Consider the following 20758-nt stretch of genomic DNA (forward strand, 5'->3'; position numbering starts at 1 on the left):
AATCTTTTGAAAATAATTTTGCCAACAATTGTCACCCCTCGATACTAAGTAGCACTATCCTTGAACAAAGTCACAAAAGGAAGTGAACCAATTGCAAAGAGAAGCGAGGCAAGCAAGCAACCTTGCTTGTTTGATCTCGTCACTTCAAATATGGTGTTGAAGAGGAGCTCAGAGTGTGAAAAATTGCACACATTTTGGATCCAAAGCCCAACGCCTTCATAACAGCTTTGCTACTAGACCACAAGCTTTGGTCATACGGATTGTCTACGTCGAGTTGCATGAGGATGCATTTCTCTTTGCTAATTTGCATGTTGGATGTGAATCTTTGCTGTTAAAATTGTATCATAAATTTATCTTCCTTTGGCGAATCCATATTGATGGGGGTAGGATGCATTCCTGTTTGGTAAAATTTACATACTCCATGCAAATCTTTGCTACCAAAATGTTATCATAGATTGATCTTCCAAAATGTTGATGGGGGGTGAGCACTTCGTTTAGCTACAATCTTGACAATAATTTTGTAAGCAACTATCGTCATTAAGATGGGTTCCCACTGTTATAGGAGAGAGTGGCTGACTAATTTGAGAATGGGCTTAATCAACCCTCTTTTCATGCGAAGCAAAGTCTATCTACAGGGGATAGCTGGATGTCACACCAAAATGCCAAGTCCATCCATAAGAAGTGAAAAGAAAATTCTCACATGAGAGAGCTTTGAAAATGGCTCCTTAAATAGGCTTAAACAAAGAAAAATTGCGTAGAATTCCCCGATCCTGGAATCTTGAGATGCCGGTGCCTGATGCGCTTGATGCCATGAAGAGACTAGAACGATTCTAATCTATTCAAGGCCATGAATACCATCTCACATCAAGTGCAGGACATGATTGGAAAGCGACTAGAAGACTGCAGCTTATGGATCTCCCGTTGTATTATACACACCAAAAAATATTGATAGAAAATGCCATGATGCCCAGGTTAATATCTACAATTCCAGCATGTACAAAATTTTGCCGCAGTAAAAATTGCTCAAAAATGACAATAGCCAAAGGACCACTGATTTGTAAGTTCAATACCCATTGTTTGTATCTACAATTCCAGCACCAAATCTACTTCGCATTCCATTCAAATCGTTAAAAAGCTGCCTTCAGTAATCTTCGAGTAGCAGTGAGTTGAACATCAGCAAAGGGACATGCCTGCTCCACTTGAAGATAACCCTTCGTTCCCAGAACCTGTCATGTGCACACCACTAATAAATACAATGATCGCATAGACAAAGATAAACTATTAAAGCAAACAGCCTTCAAGTGCACCAGTGTCTCAAAGAACAAACGCGCTGCTTCTCTGCGTGTTCTTCCTGTCAAAAGCTTTTCCAATTTCAAACTCCTGATATTAGCTGAGGTCTCAACAGGCTCCATGGTCTCGAACTTTTCTTTCAGATACATAGCAACCGCCCTGCAAAAATGAAAGCTACCCTCACGTACACGTATATATGCCTGATTGAATCCAGGAAAGGCCCAGAGATGTGTACGGAAAGTTATAGACTCATGGTAGTCATCCATAAGACAACATAAACTTCAGTGCATGGCATTCACCTTGACCGCGATGACCAGCCATTGTCATTTGAAGAACTCTTTCCAGTCTGTTTGGTTGCAGCCATCTCATTCCCAAGTTCATCTATAAAACAAAACAACAAAACACTCTCTCTCTCTCTCTCTCATACTATAGAGGTGGCAAAACTGCCTATTTGTATTACAGCTTAAAGCCACACCTATTTGTGTTACAGCTTAAAGCCACACGACCATACGTTTAAAAGACCCTTCAAGCTATACATAGCTGAGGCAAAAAACCAATGGATCATTACAGGTATCAACAAGGAGGATAGGAAGCCGAAGTGGCTAATGACTCCCGCAAAGAGCTGTACAACTCAAATACTCCAAGCTGTCAAGAAGCCATCCTCTAAGAACTTCCCTAACTAACCACTCGCAACCAGGACAAAACAAAGCTGACAACTGCCCATAGTAAAAATCTTAATACCAATAAACATCAAAACCACTCACTAAGAGAGGATCACACCAGAACTTCCATCAAAATCTTCAATACCCCAGCCTCCAGGACCATAGCAACTAAAATACACATATTATCTTTGAAGTACAGTACTCCACATTATGAAACGTATCGTACTAGGCTGGGGTCACATTGTGTTAAGTGTACTCTAATCTTTACAAGTCAATCAAAATACATGCAAAACTAGTTCATCAAGTGTACTTAATAGTTGTAAGATATAATTTATTAAAAAAACAACATTTTTTTATTTTTATCCATGAAAAATATGTTTAGTACGCATATTATATGCCCCGCCCCATATAATACGTCCCTGAAGCTGCTAAGTGCAAGACAAACCGATGAACATCTAGAGAGAAGAGGCCAACACCAACTGCAAGCCAGGTCGACCAATAGCACACACAGACAAACACCACCTTGCATAGAGTTACAAACCAAAACGTACATTCAAAACGGGGTTTCATAGGTATGAAATGTATTTCAAAAAGCATTTTTAAACGTACAGAACACGGAAAACATTTTTTTCAAAGGTTCAAAAAAAACAAGTTACACAGTTTTTTTTTTTTCCCAAAAGAGAATCTTTCTATTAAAATCACCTCAAGGGCACAAAACCCAAGGTAAAATTACATCAGAATAATACAGAGAGAACACCATAAATGGTATCACCAAAAAATAAAAACCTAGGGCAATCTAAGATACAAGATTGCCTCAAATCAAGGCTAGATATGGGGGTTAAGTCTTGAAGACCTCCTAGGCGTCTTCAAAGACTCAGCAGACTTCTTAGCACTTTCTACCAAAGAAGGAAAATGCTGCTCATAAGCTGAATTTATGCCTTCGGAACTGCTACTGATATCCAAATCACTACCCTAAGGATCAACTGGCGGATCGTGAAGAACTGGTGAAGAAGTAGTATCCGAGGAGAGAGGAGAAACATTTTCTCTTCTTCTATACACAAGCTTTGGAGCCTTTGTTCTCCTAGCTCGTCGTCTTCTTTTCTTCCCTTCCTTCCTCCTAGCTTTCTCTGCTTCACTTCTTCTCCTTACCAAGTGATCTTCCAATCCCCATTCGCATGAAGTGCCTCTTGTTTTGAAGCTTGCTGCCTTTGATCAGGAGAAATCCTGCGTCGAGTACAATCTACAGCAACATGGCCTTTTCTGCCACAAACAAAGCAGTGACCAGGAAGACCAATGAAGAAAACCCTCTGTAAAATTTCTCCCCCATGAATGGTCGGGAGCAAAATAAATTGCACAATCGCCAAGGATGGGAAGAGCACCATCCTTATGGAGATTGTGCGATCCTCATCATCAGGAATCGCAGCATCTCCAACCACAAAACCCATACATCTCCCAATTTCATTAACATGCGGAGCAAATTCTGGAAGAAGTCCTGGGAATCTAGTTGTAACTGCAGTTCCACCTACAAGTCCATTTAGATCCATTCCCTGTGTCCATTTGGCAAGAAAGCCTAAGGCAAAATGAAAGTCCATAGGGCCCTGTGCTAAGACCTCCATGGCTTGACTTTCAGACTCGAACTGCAAGCACAATGAGTATGATGCATGTGACGAGTTACAACCATGCTTTCAGAGTTGACAGAGCACACCTAGGTCTCCACAAACCACCATATAGCAGTAGAAGTCTGATCAGCACATCAACAAAGATCTCAAAGCTCTCATTGAATGAGTCATCAAATGTTGGACACCACGACAATACAATAGCTGTAGTCAACATACAAATGTATAAAACGAAAGTCTAAACTCAAGATAAAGGCTAATCCTCAAAGCTCAAGCCTCATCCCCTCCTAATCATCCCAAGCTGGAACCATACCCTACAAATATGTCCGTAAGTACGTTGTGCTGAATGGTTTGGATTTTGAAGTACATCGAAGTACATACCGTTGTTAAAAAATCGCAAATTAGATAACATATTAGGACACATCAAAAGACATGTAGAGATACATGAGATATCTACCCACCACATTGATGTGAAGAGACTTAAGAGACTAGGAGTAGAGTTACCAATACCCGCATAATACATATTGCGCACGCACACAGTGCATGTACAATTACCCGTATCTAATTAAGAACTTGTACACGCACACAGTGCATGTACAATTACCCATATCTAATGAAGAACTTGTACACACACAAAACTCACACATTGTACAAAATTAGAGAACTTGTAGTTGAACAATATATTCTATAAACAACCAGAGTATACACAAAGAACGAGAATTGTTGAAGCTAGCATATTGGAAGATCAAACGACCGAAGTAACCGCGAGCAGCAACAATGTTGTAAGTTTCTTGTGGCCTTTGTGCCTACTTATAAGGCTACTCACTCAAAACCATCAACAATAAAAGCGACCATAGACGACTGGCTGCAACCGACCCAAAAATCTTTTAATAAAAAAATTACAGGAGGTACAGTACGATCCAAACACTACGCACGAATCCATACATGCATACTTGGATCGTCCTCTTTTGTAGCATCCTCGAGCTCTACATCGTGACTCTCATCTACATCATGCTCCTCAAGTGGAACCTCATCCTTTGGAACCATGTCATTGGTACTAGCCCGTAGATGAGAGCATGTCCTATAAGATGGAGCTATCATCTCCTCGTACAGAATACCATATATGCCTCTCTCTTCTTGTAATCTATTTGCACTAGTTATTCTATAAGGATGCCCTAAGCGTCACTTTCGGTTGAGGGGGGCCGAAAGGGGTGCCAAACTCTAGAGGCCACTGCATCTAGGAGTCGGACTCCACCACTTTGTGTCGCTACTACTTTGAGTTTTCGTGTGTTGCTATGAGATTACCGGCTTGTCAGTGCCAAGCCCGTTACAATAGTATCACAGCTTCAGATTAGCCTACAGTTTTGCACGAAGATGGATTCAAAGACAATGGAGATTCAAATAATACTAGATCAATTGACAAGGAGTGGGATGACAACCTCAAAGAAACTCTCATCGAGGATCCACAGCTTGCAAATCTTCGATGCCAATTACAAGTTAGCACTTGTGTTATCACGTGTGCATTGCAATTAAGCCACTTGGGCAAGCTACTGCTACACGTCAGCATCAATCTTAGTTAGTATAGCTTAGGATCTAGCCTGCACTTTGTGAGCCTCTAGACGGACGTGCATGATCAAGCAGGTCATAATTGCATCTCCTCACTTGCACAATACAGTCACTTAAGCAAAAAGAAATATGAATAGTCACTTAATGTTATTTAGTAATAAGTGACAATGAAAGAGTGACTTGGCTTTCAATTTTTAAGTATATAAGAACCCAATAACCACAAGTGCATCCAACGTCCACAGCACCACAACATCATCAGCGTTTTTACATCAGTTCAGCCAGCATTTTTGCACTCAGCCCAATATTCTTGCACCAGATCAGCCTTAGCGTTTTTGCATTAGGACAGCATCAGCAAGAAGCATACAATATTCAGAATTTATCCATTGTATCAACATTTGTGCGAGTACTTGCTCTAGAAACGGAGTAAGGGGGCCCTTGAGGGCGGTTGGGACCTGACACGCAATGTCATCTCTCTTCTCTCTCTTTGCTTCTCCTTCATTGTGTTCACTTCTCTCAATTATTAAAGTAAAGCAACCTTGTGTTTTTGCGAAGTACTAGATCTATGTTTGTGTTCAGTTCTCTCAAGTGAAGTAAAGCAACCTTGTGTTTGTGATATCCATCCCTATTACAGTTGTCGTACTTCATCCAGTCGATGTTTTCTATACTTCTTAGGCCGAATGCTTTTGATGCTTGTGGATGCATAAACCGATGAAAACTCCTCCAAACTTGTGGATACTACGGATGTAGCTACTGCTGCAATGTAAACACCGACCAGCCGAGTTACTAGGTAGACTTACGATTGTCGAAGAATACCAACATTGCTGTTGACTCTGCCTTGCGTGTAAGTACTACCACCATTGTGGGTGAAGATAAAAGGTAAGGGTGCTTGGAGGAATCTCCAAGGGTTCCATGTCGACAGAAATGGATGCATGCTACATGCAATTGCGATACAGAAGAGGGTAAGGGATCCATTCTCCAGCTTCTATATTTGCATAGGAGGCGAGTAGATCTTGGTACTCAAGATCTGGATCTTTGTGTATCTGATGTTGATCTCTATTCAAAGACTAGCGATGAAAACGGGAGTGCCCAATGTTCAATGGACTAAGGGTGGGAGTGGCTAATATCAGTAGGCAACATGTATTGGTTTGGGTAGGGGCACAAAACTTGTTTGATGCAGAGAGAAAAAATATGGGCAACATTCCTTGGGTTCTTCATTCTTCTTGGGTTCTTCCCTTGAGTTTGCACAGTCGAAACGGTCCACAGTTTTGATATCCCCTCTCTCTCTCTTCACTCGCAGAACCTTCACTCATAGTATGATTCTCTCTCCTCTCTCTAGCCTACTGCACATCTCTCTCATGAAGTAAAAGGAACCTTGAGAATACACTGAGCACTCATCCTAAGTTATCACCATAAATCACTTTTACTGCATATTACATGTGCAAAGCGCCTGATGAAGTATTTTAAGAATTTAAAATATGGAAGTTCTTAAAGAAAAGTCGATTCAGAGTTATTATTAGAGGTGGCGAAAGGTCGCCAAACCTCCTCTCAAAACCAAAATCCAACAAGAATTCCTCTCTTGCAGCAACAAAGGAGATTGATCAAGCCATGGAGCGGAAGACCAACAATTTTTTTAGCACACAAAATTTTTAGCCGAGTCCAAGTCCTCCAACTAGCTCCGCCCGAATCAAAATGTTGAGCACATCGAGCTCTTCGAGCTCACCCTGTAACAGACTTGGACACTCCAAGTCGAGAATCTACCGCGACAACACCAAATAACCACTTCAAAACAGTTCACACTTCACAATTTATTCGACACTGGCCCGGCGGAGTTCCGTCCCTAGAGATATTGGCCCCAAAGTACAAAGTACAAGAGTGCGATCAGGCGCTCACACTCAAACTCTGCGTCTAGATGCTCTGAGTTGTGAGTGGCCTGCTCGCATATTTAAAGGTACAAGGGATGCCAAAAGCAGAGCCCCAAAAGCTGAAAATCAAAAGCTTTGGAACAATAAAGCAAGAGACTCTCTCTCTCTCTCTCTCTCTCTCTCTCTCTCTCTCTCTCTCTCTCTCTCTCTCTCTCTCTCTCTCTCTCTCTCTCTCTCTCTTTATCCTAGTTTAATTTATTTTGTTAATTTGACTTTGTATCAGATACACCGCATTGTAACTTTCTGGTCTCATAGGTCACTTTGGCCTTTCGAAGACGTTAATATAACATTTCTTGCTTAGTTAAATAAAGCAATTTAATAAGAGTCTCTCTCTCTCTTGTCAAATGGTGTAGCAAAAAGCAATGCCCAAAAACTGTCCAAAAGCTGAATTGCCGCAGCTGTAGATTTCTGCAATATGCGCCGCAAAACGCGGAGATTCCGTACAGCAGGCCACGTGTCAGCTTTTCCGTACGGTAGCCACGTCAACATGCCACGTCATTATTTCCGTCCGCAGCAGGGTATGTGTGAATGTGTACTGGCATGCCACATCACCAATTTGTGACATACCCCCCTCTTGAAAGCATTGTAATCGCCCTCGATTACGCCTGCAAAACAGACAAAAGCCATAAACTGCCTTAGCAGACACTGACTATTAGTACCTACGTACTATAGACACACATCCAACACATGTACCAATCGACAGTCACATCACACGACATCACATGCCATTCAACATTCATTTGGATCTTAGACCATGATTTATCGGCAATGCAATTAGCAATCGCATCTAGATCCAGTCGAGACCTCATAGATGCCCAATTGTCTAACCCCTATTGCAACCATGTTTATTCGAGATCAATTATACCAAAATGCTGCAGTCATTTCATCTATCAGTTCCTGTACTTAAAAAACAAGTCAAGAACAAATCAGTTTCATATTCCAGAATTCCATTTCATAAAGTCATACAGCAAAATACTGTCAGCTCTCAGTATCCCTGAAGCTCAAAGAGACATCAATGACTCTAGTATTCTAAAAATCAAGGCATTTGTTGACAAAAGAGCGGAGTAACTCCCCTCTTGTGCATCCCACTGCACCAGATCTGCGGCCAAGCTGAATTCTGGTTTCCATTTGGAATAGACTATGCTAAACCAAAAGCTTCAGGGTAAAGATTCACAATCTAAGGAGTATCTCCTAGGTCCTACTCCTCCATCCACTTCGCATCCAATGCAAGATAGTTCTTGAATTTAACCAAGAACCGCCTTCTTACTTTACCCTTATTCTTTGTGTCCTTATGTGCCTCGTTTTCCTCCACTTCGGGTTGCTCATCGGGCTCCCCATCTTCGGGCACATCACCTTTAAAAGGTTTCAAGAGACTCACATGAAATGCATTGTGAATCTTCCAAGTGTAAGGCAGTTTCAGACGGAAGGAGACATCATTGATCATTTCGGAGATCTGGAAAGGTCCATAGTATCGCATACTAAGCTTTGGGAAAAGCCTCTCCTTTCCCTTTTTCTTTCTCAAGCGTGTCTTCTCAAAACGTAAGAGCACCAAGTTATCCTCCTTCAATTTCAAATCGCGACGATGGCGATCCGCTGCCTTTTTATGTCGTTCTTGAGATTTTTGCCTCGCGGACCTTGGCAAAAGACGTGTCTAGGTCGCGCATATACTCATCAGCTTCAAAAATCTTATCTTTCGTGCTTAGGAAGGGTGGAACCTTCGGAGCACCTTCAATAATCTCAAATGGCGCCTTCCCCGTCGAAGAGTGTATTGTGTTATTGTAGGCAAATTCCAACAAAAGTAAATACTTTTCCCATTGAGTTTTCTGATCTAAGATATAAGACTTCAATAAATCTAAAATCACTGAATTGGCAATCTCAGATTGCCCGTCAGTCTGCAGGTGAAAAGATGACGAGAACTGCAACCGCATGCCAATGTTCTCCCAAATTGCCTTCCAAAACAAACTCGTAAATCTGGGGTCCTTGTTGGAGACAATCGTCTCAGGCATGCCATGCAATCTGAAAATCTGGGCCACAAACAGTCTCGCTAAGTGATCCGGCTTGACTGTTTTCTTCACTAGAATGAGATGAGCCTGCTTGCTAAATCTGTCAATAACAGTCTATCCAGATACCATCGTGACCACTGTTTTCTCGGGAGATCAAAAATGAAATCCATTACAATACTTTCCCGGGGTGGGTGGGTATGGGCAAAGGCTGTAACAATCCCTATGCTTTATGCCTGTCAAACTTGACCTTCTAACATACCAAGCAACTGCACACAAACTCGTCCACATCCTTCCTGAGTCTCGACCAAAAGAAGTATCTCTCTACCCCTTTCATGGTGGTAGCAATGCCGCGATAACGCGTAAAAGGGGGACAGTGACATTCAGTCATAACCATTTCCCTCAACGGCTGTGTAACGCACAACATGGTTTTCCTCATCGAGTAGCCATCCCGAATGGAATATCCTGCTACTGTCTTCCCATCCCGTATCCGTGTGAAAACATCTGCAAAAATCCGAATCTGTGGCATACTGGTCAACCACATTCTCGAAGCTCCTATGATGAATCGCGGAAATATCCAAAACCAACGGCTTCCGAGACAAAGCATCTGCTACCAAATTCTTTTGTCCCTGAACATGGACAATCTGGAAGTGAAACTGTGACAAGATATTTGCCCACCGCATCTGCTTTTCCGATAGCTGATTCTATGACAAGAAGTAGCATAAACTATGATGGTCTGTAAAGACAGTAAAATCCGCTCCAAGTAGGTCGTGCCGCCACTGAGTAAGAGCATGGATAACCGCCAAAAGCTCTTTCTCATAAATCTGTGCTATCAATTCCAGCCTTGAGAACAATCGGCTCTAGTAAGCAATGACATGGCCTTCTTGCATTAAGACCGCACCCAGACTATGACCACAAGCATCACAATATACTTCAAATGACTTCTGCAAGTCCGACAAAGTCAAGACTGGTCCCGTAGTCAATTTCTCTTTCAAAGTCTGAAAGGCAATCACCTCTGTGGGTCCCCACGAGAAAGGGACTCCTTTTTGTGTCAAGATATGCAAAGGGGAAGCAAGCTCTGCACTAGCTTCATGGACATTCTTCAAATCGGGCCAATCACGGATAGTCTCTAGCCGGATCTATTTGCACTCCTGCTACTGACACAATGTGTCCAAAAAGTGTATCTTTGGTAGGAAAATTTCACTTTTCTTCGCATTAATCACTACCTTGTGATCTCGTAATGCCTGAAAGACCTGAAGCAGATGATCTCTATGTTCGGCCTCATTCTTGGAGAAAACAATGATATTGTCAAAGAAAGTGCCAACAAGTAGCCTATACTCTCGAAAAATCCTGACCATCATCCGGTTAAATGTCGCAAGAGCATTGGTTAAGCCAAAAGGCATCACCAAAAACTCAAATAACCCAAAAATCGTTCGACAGGCGTCTTGTAGACATCTCCCAACGCGATTCTAATCTGATGATATCCACTCTTCAAATCAATCCTGCTAAAACACAAGGATCCCTGTATCTGTCGAGTATATCATCGATCCTAGGAATCGAAAATCTGTTCTTGATGGTGATTTTGTTGAGAGCTCTATAATCGATGCACATTCTCCAAAATCCATCTTTCTTCAAAACCAACAACACTGGAGAGCAATACGGTGAAGTACTAGGCTTCTTTCACTTGGTTCATAATCTCTTCATTCTGTGCTCGGCTCACACGGTAAGGTGGCCAGTTCGGTGGTGTGCTTCCAGGAATCAGATCAATGGTATGATCTTCAGGACGAGCAGGTGGTAACTCTCCTGGCAGGCTCTCTGAGAAGCAATCGACATGAGAGTGGAGAAAATCTTGGCGTTCTTTATCAAGTTTAGACATATTTGTCCTATCCTCGTCACTCAACTCTTTCATAAAGATCGAGTAAACAAACAGACTGGATTTCATTAACTTTGAAATGGCCGAAGCCGATACAATAGGGACAGACTCGCCCTTAAGTTTAATATCGAGTACAATTGTTATGCCCTTCTTTGTTGTCAATGTCGCTTTCTTCGCCCGATAGTCAACCACGGCGTTGTTCTTGTGGTACCAGGGAATTCCCAAGAGGACTCACAGCATTCCAAAGGCATAATGTAAAAGTCCTCATGCCCCAAATACCCCTGACAATGCAACCGAAGTTTGCCAATGACAGGTGTAATGGCTACGTCTCTGCCGGGTGCCGCTAGAACTGCCTCCGCAAGTGGTCCCACCCGATCAAGAGTGACACCCGATCAAGAGTGATCTCGAGCCGCGCCGCCAATTCCGGTGAAATGAAGTTGGCCTTGGCTCCCCCATCAAAGAAGATCAGGGCTTCTTGGTCTTTCACTTTGAACCAAGCTCGGCAAAGTTCTGTACTTTCGTCCATCGTGAGATATGTCCAGTTTCCCCGCATCCAAAGCACTTCCCCTCCCTGATGAAGCGAGCTCGCTCCTGAGGAGTAAGCTTGGGTCGTGCATCTTTCTTTTCTGAGTTGCTCTTTCTCTTTCTACTTTCATTTGTCGAAGTCTGTTCAGCTCTTTGTGTCATGATCTCATCGGTGGGGTAAGTCAGACTGCCAGAGTAGATGGCAAAACCCCATTTCGCATGACTCATCAACTCTTGAATAGAAGTTGACTTCTGTTCCAAGCAGTGATCTCGAATCTCTGTAGGAAGACCCAAGGTAAACCGCTCAATCTGCTCCTTGAACGAGATCTTCTTAAATGAAGAGACGGGTAAAAAAGAGCTCCAGAATCTCTCGCAATAAGCGTCCACTATATCTTTCTTGGTCATCCGAAGATGGTTCCAAGCAGTTCGGATATCACGTTCATACTCTGGAGTCAACCAAGAAGAAATAAAAACCTCTTGAATTTTAGTCATTTAACTGGCGCAGTCTTGCTTAATAGAAGCGTGGACCACCAAGTTCGAGCATTCCCCTTAAAGTAAGAGGCAGCTCTCCGAATCTTAGAGTGTTGTCCTCCCGCGAAAGCGATGTCAAACTGCTGTACAAAAGAAAAAGCCTTCGAAGCATCTCTATATCCCGAAAACGTGTCAAACTTAATTGACTGTCCACCTTCCTTAAACTCTCAGACTTTCTTCGTTTTGTCTTCCAGAAAGTCATACAGGTTGGCTTTGTAAAAATTCTTCTTCTTTGCATAAAAGTTGCTCTCATCAGAGTCTGATCTGTCTGTAGCCGAGTCCTCTGTAGAACTGTCACTCACGGGGCGAGATTTTGGCTTCTTTGCCTTTTTCTTGCCCTTTCCGAAGCGTTGCTTCTGGCTTCGCTTTTTGCGTTTTCGGTCTTCTTCACTCGAGTCAGATGAGCTAGAAGAACTATCAGAAGAAGAAGAAGAAGAAGAAGAACTGGGTACTCCTTCAAATCGAACACACTTCTTCTGTTTCTTTGCCTTTTCAAATGTCGACTGACGACCCAAATAACCCGGGAAGTCAGCGTCTTTCTTCTGCTTTTTGCCGTGCTTTTCAGCTTTGTTCTACGCGTCAAAAAGTTTTTTTTTTTTTTTTTAAATGATGAGCGACGTGAATTTTGCTTTTTTTATTAAAAAAAAAGAGAAAAGACTCTCTAAGAGAGAGAGAGAGAACTGATGCTTTTTATTTTAAAAGCTTTTGGGGCTCTGCTTTTGGGCATCCCTTGTATCTTTAAATAAGTGGTGAGGGCTTCACTTCTCAGAGCATCTGGACGCAAAGTCTGAGAGTGAAACCCTAGCCACTCTCTTGTACTTTGATCTGATTAATATAAAAAGAAATACCAAAAGGGGCGCCAGTCTTTGGGGCAATATCTCTAGGCACGGAACTCCGCCGGGCCAGTGCAAATCTATTGTGATATGTGAATTGTTTTGAAGTGGTTATTTGGTGTTGTCGCGGTTGATTCTTGACTTGGAGTGTCCAAGTCTGTTACAGTGGTATCAGAGCAATTCGTGCATCAACCACCTCTTCTAATTCTTTCTCTGTATACTTCTTGGGAGTAGGAGGTTTCTTGAGAGCGGGTTTTGGGGGTGGTTTTGTGGTTTTCTGTCACTGCGTATGCACCTCCTCCAAAGAGATCTTGCTCATATATTTTGCCATTTTCGGGTCCTTGGCAAAATTAAGCATCATCTTTGTTGCATCGCCGATCAATTGTCGACGCTCCATCTCTTGACGCTCCGCCTGAGTAGGCCGAGGCGGGCCATACTCCTCGCGTGAATCTTCGTTGTGATCCCTTCCCGTATCTCTGGATGCAGAGGGAGTCGACTGATCCTTGCCTGAAGCCCAAGTCAAGAATCTACCGCGACAGCACCAAATAACCACTTCAAAACAGTTCACAGTTCACAATTTATTCGACAATGGCCCGGCGGAGTTCCATGGCTAGAGATATTGGCCCCAAAGACTAGCGCCCCTTTCGGTATTTCTTTTTGTATTAATCTGTTCAAAGTACAAGAGTGCGGGCAGGCGCTCACGCTCAAACTCTGCGTCCAGATGCTCCGAGTTGTGAGTGGCCTACTCACATATTTAAAGGTACAAGGGATGCCAAAAGCAAAGCCCCAAAAGCTGGAATCCAAAAGCTAAAAATTAAAAGCTTTGGAAAAATAAAGTAAGAGTTTCTCTCTCTCTCTCTCTCTCTCTCTCTCTCTCTCAGTTAAATAAAGCAATTTAAAAAGAGTCTCTCTCTCGTCAAATGGCACAGCAAAAAGCAATGCCCAAAAATTGTCCAAAAGCAGAATTGTCGCAATTGTAGATTTCCGCAATATGCGCCGCAAAACACGGAGATTCCGTACAACAGGCCACGTGTCAGCTTTTCCGTACGACAGCCACGTCAGTATTTTCGTCCACAGCAAGGTGTGTGTGGGTGTGTGTACTGGCACGCCACGTCACCAGTTTGTGACACACCCAAAGTATTTTATCGATCTCTCGACCCTCTGTCACAAATTACTAGCGTGTCAAGCCACTCAGGACCCGGCGGGTTTCGAAGTTCCCAAACCCAATCCTAGCCGACCAAATCCTAGCCGTGGGACCTAAACCCTAGGAGTAGAAGCAACAGAAGAGGTTTTACCAACATATAGGTCCTCACCGAATAGGCCTATTTTTAGAAGAAGTTCCTAACCAACTTATGAGGTTCCCGTCCGATGGGGCCCATAATAAAATAAAGAAGGATCCACATACACACACAAAAGAAGATGCGTAAAAGGTGATGACGTGGCGGCTACACGAGCGCCCGCGATTTACACTGCCAATGCCACGTGGCAACCAATATGGACTTCCGTGTTTTACGTTGCTTGCTGATGGCGTAGCAGACTATATGGAATTCCTTGAAATTGCGTTGATTGCTTTTTGGAGACCAGATGCTTTTAAAGCTCGATACTTTTCATGTAACTGCTTTTGGTAGGCCAAGGGCCTTTAAATTCACGTTGAAGGCCTCTCTTGTAATCTCGCAGGAGCAAAAGTAGAGCAAGAGTCCCAACAGTTGTATCTTTGGTGAAGCATATTAAAAAAATACCGAAAGGGCGCCAAGGTTTGGGGCAAGTGCTCTCTTGGGGTGGAATTCCGCCACTCCTCGTCTCATGCGTCATGCACTCTCTCTCAGTTCAGTTGTTTTGAAGTGCTGGAAGTTGTCTCATTTGTTCTTTTCTGTTGGCACATGGTACCCTCCCGTTACACCCTAACCAAAGCTCACCCAAATCGGAGAAAGTGAACAAGGGGTCCTCGCGAGCCTACACAACCGATAGAGCAGGTTGCATCCTTCTGGGCATAGTTTCCAGGACCCCTCGTTCTCTCTCTCTCTCTCTCTCTCTCTCTCTCTCTCTCTCTCTCTCTCTCTCTCTCTCTCAGTTTCACCAACTTGCAAAGCTTGGTCGAATGGCCTATTTTTAAAGAAGAGTTTCCACCAACTTATGGGACCCCGTCCAATGAGGCCCACGAGACCTAAAGGCATCAAAATAAAGGACCGCACACACGCACTCAATCTCTTGCGAGTGGCATGATGATGTGGCAACTGTACGGACGTCCGTGTACGGATTTCCGCGTTTTACGCTGGCAAGTGTATGAATTTCCTAAAATCACGCTGGCTGATTTTCAACATGTGCTTTTGGGCCATATGCTTTTAGAATTGAAGCTTTTCATGTAAACTACTTTTCATAGGCCAAGGGCCTTTAAATATGTGCAGAGGGCTCAATCTCTGGCACTCTTCCAGGTGAAGGTGCAAAGTCTAGAGTATCGGCGTTGTACTGAGTTCAAATAATATAAAGAAATACCAAAAGGGGTGGCAAGGTTTGGGGCCAGTGCTCTCTTGGGGTGGAATTCCGCCACTCCCCGTCTCGTGTGTTGTGCATCTCTTTCAGTCCAATTGTTATTGAGGTGCTAAAAGTATGTTCAGTTTGTTCTTTTCCGTTGGCACGTGGTGCCCGTCGCGTGACGGGAACCCAACCCTAACCAACTTACAGAAGACAGCTAAGGGGCCAATTGAAAACTAGAGTAGAGGGGCTAGGATTAAAAATCCGAACCCAATTAACTTTGGAAAAGCTTGGCCGAGGGGCCTAAACCCAAAAAGAAGCAGAACACTCAAATATTGCATAGATGCTGACGTGGTCAAGTTGTATTAACCTGCCCACGTTTTTGCGTTGATACTATACGATTTCCGTGATTTCTGCAGGCCGATTTTGGGTGCCAAATTTTGACCACAAACTTTTAGATGCAATTGCTTTTCATAGCAGATGTATTTGGGCTCCAAGGGCCTTTAAATATGTACAAGGGGGTCTCACTCTGGCATTCCCAGATTTCCAAGGAGCAGGGCAGAAGTTATAACCTGTGGAAGCAATATAAAGAAATACCAAAAGGGACGCCAAGGTTTGAGTCTACTTTTAGACTTGAATTTGCAACTGAACTTCGACACTCCGTGTCTCGCGTGGATTCTCTCTCTCTCTCTCTCTCTCTCTCTCTCTCTCTCTCTCTCTCTCTCTCTCTCTCTCTCTCTCTCTCTCTCTCTCTCTCTCTCTCTCTCTCTCTCTCTCTCTCTCTCTCTCTCTCTCTCTCTCTCTCTCTCTCTCTCTCTCTCTCTCTCTCTCTCTCTCTCTCTCTCTTTGTTCAATTGTTCGGAAGTGCTAATATTTTGTTCCAATTTGTTCTTTTAAATTGGCGCGTCGTACCTTCGCGCATCAGAGCTTCTACTAAGCAAACCAGTCCCCCAAGAACAGACAAGAGCAAGATGGGGGTTCTAGATTCTACAAAGTACCTACAATTCCTCTTCGACGAACTTTGCAACACTCTTGAGGCATCCTCAGCAGACCCTTTCGATTCTACAACAGTTTCTAAACTACATCTTGCGACCTTAGTTGCCTCAGGCTGTTCCTCCTCCTCCGGCACCAGAAAGCACCAAAGCTTGCTCTCGACAACCCACTTAACTTAGTCTTCTCACAGCCATCTGGGTAAAACGGTTGGATCCCGTATGCTTACCCCTATTATCCACATCCTGGATTAGCACCGCATCAACCAAAAGATTTCAAAGATGGTGCATCTATAGCACCAAAGCAAGCCTTACTATTCCTGCAGCAGTTTGACAACACCTATGCCCTAGGGAACCACAATAAAGAATCAAAGATCTCTCAAGGTGCCGATTTTCTCAAAAGATAATGCCATGCAGTCCATAGCAAAGTATGTGACAGTCGCCAAATGCATGTGAGCATAGCATTATGGTATACTAAACTACTTTATTGTCCACTGTCTTTGCAAGCGTAATCGAGGGCATTTACTCTTCTTTTAAGGGGGCGGTAAGAGAATAGAGAAAACCGGGTAATGATGTGGGTGATGATGTGGTTGGACCGTACAATGCTGATGTGGCACCTTCGTGAAGCAGGGTGAAAATTACAATATATCATACTGCTGACATGGCACTTTTACGCAGAGCTTTTGGGTGCCAATAATATTCTCAGTTGTTTTTCAATAGAGTTAGCATCTTGTATTGATTGCTTCTCAACCAAGGGCCTTTATAAGGATGTCGAGGGGTCACTTCCACATCTATGGAAGGAGGCTCCCACTCATCCTCCATCAAATAAACCAAAGGCCACATTTAGTTGTTGTTACAGAGAGAAACTCTCAAACAGCAATACACATTTACCAAGACAAAAATTAGATGAGTATAGTACACCACACTTCAAGCAACAAAATAAGAATGCCTGTGCAGTAATTTTACGTGCCCATAATGTCAACCTTGAATGAAAGTATATTAAAGCAGATAAAACCAAACTGCAGTGGTAAGTTAAGTATTGGAACTTATGCCCGAGCATACTAAGCTCAATATCCTCATAGCTATCAGAAATTTCGTCAAACAAAAGGCTTCAACAAGCACTAGCTATTCCAAAATTTCAACACTTGGAAAGACGCGTACCTGGATCTCTGGAGTCAGCAAGAAAGCCCAGTACCTGTTCAAAGCAAGCGAAGTCTTATCTCACAAAAGAGGAGAAAGGGACAAAGTAAACTTCAGCACTACTGAAGCCAAAAGCACCCTACTTGTGGTTTGGGCCCTCCAGTTTCATAGTGATCATCTATAGTGGCAGCAGCCTCATCATTGCTTTCCCTGATGTCCTTGGCCACTGCACCATTTATACCCTCTTTAATGGAGACTTCTTCTTCTTGCTCCGTATTAGAAACCCCTTCTTCCTGCTCCTTGTTTAAAACCCCTTCATCCTGCTGTCTGGCAACATCTAAATCTCCAGCAGCCATGCCCTGTACTGGTTCAAATGAAAGCTCATGGTCCGGAGAAAGCACCTCGTCATGTTGTGCTGTAATCGCATCAACATTCTCTCCATTCTCAATCAGCTCTTCCGTTGCAGAAGGCATGATGAGAGAAATGCCTTCAATCTGCACCTCTTCTGCAGCTGGTTCAGTACTGACCTCCCTCAGATCATCAATCTTCCCTTTAGCATCAACAACAGACCTTCTAGGTGTCCTCCTCAAAGAAACTTGCTCAACTGTAGGCGGGTTTTGATGTGACCTGATCCTCTCATTAACGACACTTTCATATATGGTTTTCACCTCTTCACACAATCCTGGATGAATGTTGGAGGTGCTGTGAAACCTTCCTCAAAAAAACAAGAAATCCTTTCACCAGCGTGTGAAATGAAAATTTTTACACTGTCTTACCAGGAAAAGAAGGCTCTGAAAAACTCTGCTCAATATGGTTATCCCGCTTTGACATCCAGATTTCATACTCAGTCGATGGAGCCCTCCGTCGCAACCGGCAGATGTCACTGGTGCTCTTCAGCTGTTTCTTCATATCACTATAACAGTTGAGAGGCAGGGTAAGCTACTGCCAGCATACAACATTGTACTGCAACCCTGATATGGCACACAGACTTACGCGCTAGAAAGAGACACTATGGCATCAAAAGCATGTTTCCTCTTCTTTCCGACTCGCTTGGTTGACACTGGAGTAGGTGCAACCTCCAGCTTGGGAGTTCTCTTGCCTACACAACATGGCACTGACTGAGTATGCAACAAGCGACCCACAATACCTGCAGAAAAGAAAAACAGAATAGCTACCTAAAATGCTCCCCAAAGCGTCATTATCTTCATAGAAAGCTTCCGGACTCAGTACAGGAGATGATCTTTCAGGACGCAAAGGAGTTGGATCCTCCCTCAAGAGTGGGGTTTCTTCTAAATTATGTGTGATGCCTGCATCAGGAACATGTACAGTGCTTGGCACTCTGTCGTCTACATCCATCGAAACAGACGTCTCCCTGAGCTCATCAAACTCCTGAAGTCCCATAAGTTGCTCCTGTCTGCCAGGATCCCTTGCAGCACGCAGCTTCTCGACGTCAGGAACCTCCATTGTTGCTTCTGAGACTCCCTTTGCAACTTCGCCAGCATCTGGCTCAATCACAGTAGGAGTGTCGGCAATATCTTTGTCTATATTCATGCCATCAAAATCAATCTCATCTTCCATAGGCAATGGTGGAAGCACACTACACAGTACCACAATTAATGAGTAGGAGATTGAATTCAAGTGTTAAAAAAAAACTCCAAACACTCACTCATCCTCGACTGGCATCCTGTCTGTGTGTGCTGCGACACTGGGACACAAGGGCTTTTCAGGGGCAAGTTCCTGAATTGAGAAAGAAATTAGTAAAGATGTATACATGAAGCTTTATTAAACAGAGAAGTGAATGCGGAGGCACCTCAAGAGTCAAATCCAACACAGCATAAGGGTTGCCCACATCTTCAAACCTTTCTGTCAAAATATCAACAACATGGGAGTCTTGAATGCTCTGAAATGCAGCCTAATGCCAGCAATAGATAACAATAAGGCCCTTACCATCAAGGGTGAACAGCAACCGACGATCATCGTTCTGTTCTTGCAGAGTGATAAGGTCTCGTGCTGTGACGTGGTGTTCAAAGTCACTTATGCAAACCCACAGTAAGCCTTACATTTTGATCCAGAAAAACAAATTCAATCAGTCTTTTTCTTTAAGTCTAACCTGTTGCCAATTTGAGCAGCCATATTTTCGCGATTAAGATGTGCCTCCAAGTCATCAAAATCAAAAGACTCAGGAAGAGTGATAGAATTAAAAGGTGCAACAACAGCCCCTGGAGGTAAGTTCACGGCACTTGACTGAAATGCCTGGTGGATCTTGACAAGTGCATCGCTGCAGTCATTGAAGAGTAGGTTTACCTTCCGTGAATATATTCTCACCACACCAAGCAGAAGATGGCCAGATAGCCTCAAAGCAATTGGCACTTCCGGGTAAAGTATAGAGTCTGATATAATAACACCAAGCCAACATCAAACGACATGAAGGAGCTTGACTTAATCTACCACAACAGCTTGAAGAAAACAATGATCAAAAAAACCATATGCACGTACAATAGAAGCTTCATTATAGTCCTGTGAATTGCAAAACTGAGTGAAAATTCTAAGGATTTCTTTGTTTTACAACCACGCATTCAAGACCCCGAAAAGAAAGATGGTAACTCAACATACCCACGGATTCGCCAATATTGGTATCTGTAATCTGGTTTTTGCGGAGCTTGCGTTCAAGATGCGCAGCAATCCAAATGGTAGCCAGAGGGCCTTTCTTGGCCAATATAAACTGGGAGTAAAACATGATGAAAGGCTGCCAAGAAAAGGAAGCAGGAGCTACGTTCTTGCGACTCCGACCTGAATGTAAGAAGAAAGCGATCAAGCAGAGAACCCAAAACGCTCAGGGCTCTTTGGGCGACCTTCTCGTGCAGTTTCTGCTTGTGGGCGATGGAGCAATGCAGTGTACGGGAGCAAGTGGCTTTCGACTTTTGCGGAAGAGGAAGGGCTTCTTTGCAGCCGCAGCATGCAGACAAGGACAAAGCCTGTGTGGGTGAAGTGTTCGGAGAGCAGAGAGGCGGCTTCGATGGCAAGCTTCTTCGACGAGGAGAGAGAGAGAGAGAGGACCGGCTTCTCGACAACACGATTCCGCTCTTCTTGTTTTAAATTGGCCGGGGCCCCACCATCCGGTTCAACAATGCCAAATGTAATGCAATTTTCCCCCTATTAATTAACTTGTAGAATGTCTTTCTCCAGCGGTTACCGTTGATGAGGAATCAGGATTCGAGGAATACTTATTTGGCCAATGGCGCAGGCAGCCAGCATTTAAGGATGTTTTACACTCCCCCTATTTCCAAAATACAATTTAAGAGGAGTTCCACATGCAGGAGCAACAATAGTAAAAGAGTG

At 43.4% G+C, this 20758-nt stretch overlaps 1 protein-coding gene across 2 annotated transcripts; it reads right to left on the reverse strand.

The window, feature by feature from the left end:
- Positions 1 to 901: 901 nt before the first annotated feature.
- LOC147437570 (sister chromatid cohesion 1 protein 4-like) lies at positions 902 to 20525 on the reverse strand. Of its 2 annotated transcripts, XM_086487088.1 has the most exons (13): positions 20033 to 20522; positions 19530 to 19809; positions 19367 to 19452; positions 19230 to 19282; positions 19086 to 19156; positions 18595 to 19016; positions 18413 to 18518; positions 18196 to 18332; positions 17563 to 18101; positions 17441 to 17474; positions 1590 to 1671; positions 1308 to 1449; positions 902 to 1226 (listed from the first exon to the last, which is right to left on the reverse strand). In XM_086487088.1, exons 1-13 carry the CDS (start codon positions 20154 to 20156, stop codon positions 1128 to 1130), a joined length of 2175 nt encoding a protein of 724 aa, XP_086343214.1. In that variant the 5' UTR covers positions 20157 to 20522; the 3' UTR covers positions 902 to 1127. The 2 variants fall into 2 exon arrangements, with proteins under 2 accessions (XP_086343214.1, XP_086343215.1); XM_086487089.1 differs by lacking the exons at positions 902 to 1226; positions 1308 to 1449; positions 1590 to 1671 and adding an exon at positions 2492 to 3693 and having other exon boundaries at positions 20033 to 20525.
- Between the last annotated feature and the right edge of the window lie 233 nt (positions 20526 to 20758).

Source organism: Adiantum capillus-veneris, chromosome 17 (assembly GCF_014529385.1).
Source record: "Adiantum capillus-veneris isolate H3 chromosome 17, ASM1452938v2, whole genome shotgun sequence".
NCBI classification, from domain to species: Eukaryota; Viridiplantae; Streptophyta; class Polypodiopsida; order Polypodiales; family Pteridaceae; genus Adiantum; species Adiantum capillus-veneris.

Excerpts from the sequence above, each read along its gene's own strand:
- LOC147437570 (XM_086487088.1), bottom strand. The coding sequence starts at position 20,156 with ATGTTTTACTCCCAGTTTATATTGGCCAAGAAAGGCCCTCTGGCTACC. Across the intron at positions 17,475-17,562 it reads CTGGAGGGCCCAAACCACAA|GTACTGGGCTTTCTTGCTGA; the intron begins GTAGGGTGCTTT and ends TGCTTTGAACAG. Across the intron at positions 1,227-1,307 it reads GTTTGTTCTTTGAGACACTG|GTTCTGGGAACGAAGGGTTA; the intron begins GTGCACTTGAAG and ends TGCACATGACAG.